Here is a 9,097-nt window from a genome sequence, read left to right on the forward strand (position 1 = left end):
GGATGGATGGATGGATGGATGGATGGATGGATGGATGGATGGATGGACTGCTACATCTATCACCACCACCTTCTTCTCTTGCTTGTTGACCACCACAATGTCCAGTTGGTTAACAGTCACCAGTTTGTCCGTCTGGATCTGGAAGTCCCACAGTATCTTAGCCCTTCCGTTCTCCACCACCCTTGGTAGCACCTTCCACTTTGACTGTGGGACCTCCAATCCATACTCAGCCCAGATGTTCCTGTATATTATTCCAGATGTTCCTGTATTGTATTCCAGCCACTTGGTTATGGTATTCCATGCAAGCTTGGGGTTAAACCCTCCATGCATCGTGAGGAGCTTTCGAGTCTTGATGTCAGTGACTTCTGTCTCCTCCTTTGGTCAGGCTGTTATACAGCTGGATGTCTGATGACTGGCACAGCATGGCACAGCATATATATGCTGATGGATCAGACTTTGTTCTTGTCATTCATCTAGCTCTTCAGGATCAGCCTTAGCTACTTGGTTGTGGCTGACTTTCTTGCATTCTCATCATGATTGCCATTTGCTTGTGGGATTCCAAGGTATGTGTAGTTGTCCTGAATACCTGCAATCATGCCTTCATGTAGTTCAACCCCTTCAGTTGTGATCACCTCTTGCCCCTCTTGCATACCACTGGGCTGCATTTATCCAGTCCAGATGACAGTGTCCTTGCTGTATATCTTGGTAAGGTGGATCAGTGAGTCAAAGTCTCACTCATTTTTGGCACACAGCTTGATGTCATCCATGTAGAGAAGGTGGCTGATGATTGTTCCGCTTTGGAACCGGTATCCATAGCCAGTCTTTGCAATGATCTGGCTGAGAGAGTTCAGGCCTATGCAGAACAGGAGAAGGGACAGTGCATCATCTTGGTATATGCCACATTTGATGCTGACTTGTACAGTTGGCTTTGATTTGGAATCTAGAGACATCTTCTACATTTTCATCCAGGTTTTGATGAAGGCTCTTATTGTCCTGTTGACTCTGTATAGTTGTGTGTGGCATCAAGTCATTGACTTTCCTGTAGTCAATCCAGGCACTGCACAGGTTTGTGTGTCTGGTCTTACAGTCTCAAGCTACAGTCTGTCGGCCAGTGGCTGGTACTTGGCTCCCCTGTGTTGGTGCCAATTCCCTTCTGTGCCTCACCTAAGGTATGACCCTGGCTGGCTGATTTCTCTCTGTGTTGCCTTGATCTTAGTTTCCAGCCTCCTCCATGGGGGATATTGCTCCTTGTTAGTTGCAGCCTTCCTTGATCTTATAGCTAACAACAAACCCCCTCCCCACACACACACACACACACAGGCAGAAACATAATTACCAACCTTTCCCTGTTTGCGAGTGGGTGATAATAATGTGGATGAAGAGACAATCTTTATTTGAAAAGGGATTTAAGGGTTTAGGATTTGACCAAACTCTGGTTAGAGAAAGTAAAACCTGCTTACATTAATCTGCTGCAGGTGAACCTGTTTCAGATTAATCAGGACCACACAAGGAGTCCTAGATGGTCTCTGGGCAATAATTTAATTGCTACAAATATGGGTCACCTTTGTGAATTCCTGAGCGTTGAACAACAGATGAGGCTCTGAGCCAAAAATAATCCCCAACAAGAAAAAATGGAATTTTCTGTGAAAATGCAGTGAGTGTCAAGCGGTTTTTGTGGATCTTGTTGATTCTGTAGCTGAAGACGTTTCGCTTCCATTCTGGGAGGCTTTGTCAGAACAAAAGCCTAAATTTGCTAAACAAAAAGTAAAGTTATCAAAATAATGGATAAATCCTAAAACCAGCAGAATAGTAGCTAAAAGCCCAAATTACCTGAACAGTATGTATACTGGAGCAGATATTAAAGTGAACTGCAGAAATCTTGCATTTCAGGAGGATGCATTTGTAAATAAAATCAAGTCATAAAAAGTATAAAGGTGACAAAACCAGAAGTCACAGCTATAACATGCTGAAGGAGCTGAATGTTTTTATGTTTGAACGACTGAATCAGCTCAACGCAGGTTAAAGTGGTGAGAGCCCGCAACACCGAAGAAACTGTCCACCTTAATCCTGGTTGCTCTACGGTATAAATGATTCTGGGCACAACTTCCTGTCAGACAGGAAGTAGCATCAGCACTGGTTAACCATGGTAGCAGAGCACGGACCGCGGTTTATTTGAAAGTAATTTACATTCAGTTTAACAAATAAAACTCTGTTTTTGTTTTGGTCACATTTATTTAACAACCATAAAGTTGAATAAAATAGCTGTGCTGCGTTCAGGTACCTGTTGTGTTCAGGGCTGGAGGAACAACCAGACCAAACTAAATCAGTGGCTCCATCAACAGAGTTTGAACACGGACCCAAACAAAAAGAGTTCCTCTGAGAAGAGGTTTAGTTTCCATCTCCTACCTTCAGATGAGGACTTAAGAAGAATGTGGCTGAAACATGTGAACTTGAAGAGACCACCCAAAACTCTGCATGTGAGCTCATTTCACTTTGTCGACAAACGGCCGATGGAGGAAAACCTGCATCCTACTTTGTGTCTGGACAACAATAAACCCCCGGAGAAGAGACGCCGGGTCCTCAGAAGGATTGAAAACAGTGACGAGAACATCAGGGATGATTTCAGGTGTATGGAGGACACAGCTTTAGTATTTGTTCATCTTCAGTTTTATGATGTTCTCTACAGTTAACTCAAGCTCAGTGATGGAGGACTTTAAGGCTTTGTCTCTGTGTCTGATTTAAGGTCAGTAAGATTGTGCATTGTGTCCCATGCCTTTTAACAAAACACGACTGACCTTATTACCGTGTAGATATTGATACACCTCAGAGCTGCTCAGGTTGTTCACCGTCAGAAGAACCGAGTCAGTGGAGTAGCTAAATATGCTATAGATGTAATCTGCAGCACTTCTTCAGCTCGTCCTCAGCAGCAGCGGTATGATCATATCGTCCTGTTTTGCAGGTGGTGTTCCCACATGTTTAAATTAAATCCACAATGCTCGGAGAAGCTACGTGAGCTCGTCCTGTTTGCACAGAAACAAACACCGGTTCTGGTCCGCATCGGAAGTCGCGCCCATAATTCATGCAATGCAGCATGAGGGGGTAGGAGTAAGGTGGATGAACAGGCAAACGATGGTGTGAATGCTGACTCAGCATTCAGACCTGAATCCATTCAGCTCAAGAACGAAACCTGGAGTCGACAGCTGTGGGTTTTTGATTTCTCACTTTAATGCTTACATCCAGAACGGCACGCACAGAAGATCCCTGCAGATCCCACAAACACAACAAGCAAACAGCTAAACGCGTACAGTAGATAATATTTAGCACCAGCATAGAGTTCTGATTAACTCTGTTTTCTCTAAAACTCTTTATATGTGGAGATTTTCAAAATAAAACACCTCTGTTTGATCTTCGTGGCTTACATGTAAGCATTCAAACGCAAAGGTTAGCTGATTATAAAAGGATGCTGTACACAAAAAGTGGTACAGAAAAGCAGAGCTATATAATCGTTAAGGTTTTCTCAGTTATGTTGGCAACACTGATGCTCGATTAATTAAAAACAAAACTTTCATATGAAGCAGAGAAAACTGCAGGATTATATCACACTGATACTTTTTATATGCGCTGTATTTTTTAAAAGCTCCACAGTCTGTTTTAAGTTAAATATTAAAATTATAAAGGGAATGTCAAAATCTTATACAGCCATGTGAAAAAGAAAAGTATCAAAATGATCTTTAGAAAAACCAACAACATTGTGTTTAATGCCCCATTATTCAGTACAGGTGATTTTAGCTTTTAAAACCAAGTGGACAAGGTTAGGTGGAAACATTTTACTTCTATTGTTAACCTTTTGATTTACACTTCTTAGCGTTGTTGGACAAACTCTTCCAGGACTGACCGTGTTCTACTAAAAAGCTGCAAAGCTGTGAGACTCGTGTGTGTGGTGAGACCAGCTATGTTGTATGGTCTGGAGACAGAGACATGGACAAAAAGACAGGAGACAGAACTGGAAGTGTCAGAAATGAAGATGTTGAGGTTCTCCTTAGGAGAGACAAGGATGGAGAAGATCAGGAATGAGATCATCAGAGGTACAGCACAGGTTGAACAACTGGGAGATGAAGTTAGAGAGGACACACTGAGATGGTTTGGACATGTCCAGAGGAGGGACAGTGGTTTGGACATGTCCAGAGGAGGGACAGTGGGTATAGTGGTAGAAGGATGTTAGAAATGCAGCTGTCAGGAAAACAGACAAAGAGGAGACATATGGATCAGTTAGAGAGGACATGGAGGTAGTTGGAGTGAGGACAGAGGATGCAGAGGACAGAGTGAGGACAGAGGATGCAGAGGACAGAGTGAGGACAGAGGATGCAGAGGACAGAGGATGCAGAAGACAGAGTGAGGACAGAGGATGCAGAGGACAGAGGATGCAGAGGACAGAGTGAGAGGGAGAAAAATGACTCACTGTGTTGACCCCCGAAGAGGGAAAAGCCAAAAGAAGAAGAAGAAAAAGAAGAAGTGGTGTGTGGGACGTGTAGAACAGTTGTTTATTTCAGATTTTTTAGGGTCAAGTTCCAAATTTCTTCCAAATGCAGGTAAAGGGGATAAAGGTGACACACTGTTGTCTCCCGTTGCTGACGGATTTAAATAGTGAATGTTTGTACTTTCTGAGATGGGTGTTTTTCTGGTCACGGAGTAGCACGGTGGTTCAGTTGGTAGAGCTGCTGCCTCTCAGCGAGCAGGTTGTCCCAGTTCAAATCCCGGCCGGGGACCTTTCTGGGTGGAGTTTGCATGTTATCTCCATGCTGTGTGGGTTTTCTCCCACAGACCAAAAACATGCACGTTAGACTGATTGGTAACTCTAAATTGTCCCTAGGAGAGAGAGAGAATGGTTGTTTGTCTCTGTGTCTCTGTGATGAACTGGAGACCTGTCCAGGTGTCTCTGTGATGGACTGGAGACCTGTCCAGGTGTCTCTGTGATGGACTGGAGACCTGTCCAGGGTGTCCCCCGCCTCTCGCACAATGACTGGACATGGGCACCAGTGACCCCCACCCACCCACCCATGACTCGAAATGGAAGATATGGGTAAAGCTAATGGATGGATGGATGGATGGATGATGGATGGATGGATGTTTTTCTGGTCTGAAATTAAACAGGGGATGAATGTAAACCTTAATGTTTTTGCTGTAAGATATTCAAGTGGACAGAAGTTATATTGTTGCTTGTTCAAGGCGGTGCAGAGTGATGGATCCTGGAGAGTGGAGGGAGCAGTTTTATCCACCAGGCACAACGGTGGAGCCAGGGGGTGGCCATCGGTGGCCTTGGCCACCATAGATTAATCTTTGGCCACCCTAATCATTTGAGGAAACTATACTCTTAAGCAAAAAATATTTCCTCAAATGATAACCAACTTGGATTTTGACTTGGTAACCCAATTTTTGAAGGGAACCTTTCTTATGCCTAGATGCAGCCACACACCAAAAGGGAAGTGGGTACCTCCCTTATTTTTCAAGTTATCATCCTCACATCACTGACGGATGGTGTTCATTTCCAACGCTCGCTTGTCGCTCCACGTCTGGTGACAAAAAAACGAGCTGCTCGGATACTTATGTAATTATTGTTGAGACGAGACCGGTCTGTGAGCTGCAGGGAGAGGACGCTCTGAATGACGGGTGTTTTAAATCCAGCTCAGCGTGCAGCACACAGACAGCTTCAGCTGAATCTTTGATTATTTGGTTCATTCTCAGATTAATTTATTCTAAAATATCAGCACCAGAAATCATGTGATTTCATTAACATTTTAAGGCCTAGCTTTCCTTGAAGGAATGCGTGTCGTCCACTGCTTTTCATGCCAGTAAGTCGACTGGAGTTTGTTTGTATGATAAAAGTAGCGGAACATGTTTCCAGGGAATCTAAAAAAAAGTAACACACCCCACGATGCTGGAGGACTTTCTTTTCGTTGGACCACAAACAGCCATCTCAGGACGAGACCCCACCCAAAGCTTTGTAGGACTGTGAACACGATTCAGAACTTGGTCTGCTTCAGTCTGTCGATGTGGAAGCAAAGCTTCAGCGCTGGCCCGAGCTTCAGTCCGAGGTACTTCATGATCATGTCACTCTTGAGGAGCAACAAAGCGTTTCCATCGATCTCCTGAGAGAAGCAGAGAAAGTTTTACATCAGAATAAATCGCTCTGGGCCGGTAACAGCAGAGTGAAGAGGAGAGAGAAGAGTCGACTCACGTGTTTCCTGAAGACATCTGTGTGAGGACCGAGAGCTTGGGGGTCTGCATCCCTGATGAACCAAACCACATCCTCCACAGACCAGGTGGTTGGGTCCTTACTGGATGGAGCCTTGGACTCCTGGGACTCAGGAGAGACATTATAGCCACCTGGCAGAACCAAAACTTGTTTTACTTTTCAAAGAAAGTAAAATAAAAACAAAATATATTTTCTGTTAAATGCAGTGAATGTTGGTTGGAAAATGGATTGTTCTCTTCAGGTGGAGGGTGAGGTTCTGCTTCAAGTGGAGGAGTTCAAGTATCTCAGGGTTTTGTTCACGAGTGAGTGAAGAATGGAGCGTGAGATTGACAGATGAGTTGATGCAGTATCTGCAGTATTGTGGACTCTGTGCCGGTCCATTGTGGTGAAGAGGGAGCTGAGCTGTAAGGCAAAGCTCTGTTTACTGGTCAGTCTAAGTTCCTCCCCTCACCTCCCTTAGGGAGGTGCTTCAGGCATGTCCAACTGGGAGGAGACCCTGGGGAAGATCCAGGACATGCTGGAGAGACTATGTCTCTCGGTTGGCCTTAGAATGCCTTGGAGTCCTCTCAGAAGAGCTGGAAGAGGCTGTGGAAAGAGATGTCTGGACCTCCCTGCTCAAGATGCTGCCCCCGAGACCGGAGTTCAGAATAAGATGATGGATGGATGGATGGATGGATGGATGGATGGATGGATGGATGGATGGATGGATGGATGGATGGATGGATGAACTATACTTTTAAGCAATATACAAACTAGAAAGCATATCTTCCTCAAATTATTTGGATGGCCCGATAACAACTATGGTGGTGGCCATCTTAGATTTTAATTTCACAAACAACCTTTTGTACTCAGGTGCAGCCTCACAGCAGAAATGGAAACCAGTACCTCCCTTTATTTTTTATCATGCTCACAGCATGCACGGACGAATGGACGAATGGACGAATGGACGAATGGACAGAGGGTGTTCCAGTGTCCCCTCTTAGTCCGTGATGTGGGACAATAATGTGTTTTACATTTATTGCATGAACTTGTTTACTGTTATTTTTAAAGTCGGGCATGAACGTGGTGGGAGGCCTGCATTCCTACAAGGACTGTGATGATGGATTTGTTTCTGATGGCTCCTCACCTGTCCTGTTGCCATCTGGAAAAGAGCTTGGGCTGGTGGACGACTGTCTGCACATGCTCATGGAGGCCGAGCCGCTGGAGAACTGCTGTGAAGAACGGAACCCGTAGGAGGACTTTGGTGTGTAGGACGAGCTTATGGAGCTGAAAGTAGGATCCCCGTGGTCGACGGCGTAGCGTTTGCTGTCTGACTGGTTGACGTCGTAGTCTTCAGTCATGGACGTCTCAGCTAAAGACAAGAAGGAGAACTTCTATGAGGAAAACAAACTCTGTACAAATGTAGTGCAGAATCTGCTGTTGGAGGCAACGCTGAGACCATCGGAAGGGTAGGATCCACTGCTGTGCTGGCTAATGGGTTCATCACTGAAGAGGTTTTCACAGTGCAAGCTGCGGCAGAGCTTCTTGAGAAAACGAAGCACGTAGTCGATGCTGTTCACCACGGGGAGGCTCAGAAGATGCTGCTTCCCATCAAACGTGGCTAAAAGAGCAAAACCGGATCAGGTTATATTTAGTCTCTCACAATCTGCTCACTGAAGGTTTACTCATTGCATTCCTCTCAATCCCAAAGACTCGATGTAAAAGTTAAAGACACCTGAGTGAGGTCTTGGTACAACACCTGATATTTTTTCTCCTCCGTAGCCTTGTGTGAGGAGGGTGAAGACGGTTTTCTGCTGGAAGGCGCTGTCGATGCAGCCTTGGACCGCCTGCTGAAGCACTACGGAGGGCCTGTCGGGTCCGAAGTGATCGGGGAGCTGCTGGATCTTTTTCCTGTCCAGGTTGGGACCAGTGTTGGCCTGCTTATTGATGTAGATACAAACTGAAAGAGGAGAAACAAAATGTTTCTGTGGATCCTGAGTAATCTGGAACATGGCAAACCCAAGCGACTGGACTTTTATCTTTTGCTGTTGAAGACGTTTGGCTACTCATCCGAGGAGTTCCAGGATTTAAACTGAATGAGGTGCTTTGTTTCTGTAAGATGAGTTCTCGTGGTAAATGGACTGTTCTTGTACAGAACCTTTCTAATGAAGATACTCAAAGCTCTTTACAACAATCTGTGCCCTCGTTTACCTCCAACACACACGTGCAGCACTCTACTACATCTCTACAAAGACAATCTGGATCTGTAGAGACTAACCAGAGCTTCACATTCATTCAGCGATGGGAGGGAAACGCATCCCTCCCCCCCCGCTGACTCGTCTTGACTGCCTCAGATGAGTCAGCGGAGGAGAGGGTGGACTGCAGAAACCATCAGAGCACCATCAAACTGGTTGACCCAGTATGTGAAGGTGTTATTTATAAGATTGAGTTTGTTGCAGCTCCTCAAACTGAAGAAGTCTTTTGGATAAAAGATGAAACGTCTCAACGAGAAGAATCCGTCCAGAGGGCCTGAGTCAACTTTACAGGATTTTTTTTTTAACCTGGATTATTGAGCGTGAACTTTGTTAATGTTTCTGGGAATTTAGTGTTCATTTGTTCAGTTTTACCTGTGAGCACCTGGGGTGTGGCGGAGTGGGGGATGGTGGCAGCATCTTGAGGAATGGAGCTCATATCGGGCTCAGGAGTGCTGCTGGGGGGAGAAATGGCCAAAGGTGTCATCACCATCCGGGGTTTGAGCTGTAGAAGAAAAACATTTGATCTTAGGATTTATAATGGTGAGAACCACCATTCTGCTTCTTTTAGCTTTTAGTTACCATTTAGCTTTTAGTTACCATTTAGCTTTTA

General features: G+C 45.0%; 1 protein-coding gene across 1 annotated transcript in view; it reads right to left on the minus strand.

The window, feature by feature from the left end:
• Positions 1-5,812: 5,812 nt before the first annotated feature.
• Positions 5,813-9,097, minus strand: part of LOC119427117 (sex comb on midleg-like protein 4) — a 4,575-nt gene continuing 1,290 nt past the window's right edge. The window contains exons 3-8 of the mRNA XM_037694695.1: positions 8,860-8,989; positions 7,992-8,192; positions 7,692-7,853; positions 7,380-7,604; positions 6,236-6,384; positions 5,813-6,146 (exon numbers count right to left, since the gene is read on the minus strand). Coding sequence (XP_037550623.1) covers positions 6,021-6,146; positions 6,236-6,384; positions 7,380-7,604; positions 7,692-7,853; positions 7,992-8,192; positions 8,860-8,989 — 993 coding nt within the window. The 3' untranslated portion in view covers positions 5,813-6,020. The remainder of the gene's footprint in view (positions 6,147-6,235; positions 6,385-7,379; positions 7,605-7,691; positions 7,854-7,991; positions 8,193-8,859; positions 8,990-9,097) is intronic.

The sequence above is a fragment of the Nematolebias whitei genome, chromosome 21, assembly GCF_014905685.2.
Source record: "Nematolebias whitei isolate Nwh7 chromosome 21, NemWhi1, whole genome shotgun sequence".
Classification (NCBI taxonomy): Eukaryota; Metazoa; Chordata; class Actinopteri; order Cyprinodontiformes; family Rivulidae; genus Nematolebias; species Nematolebias whitei.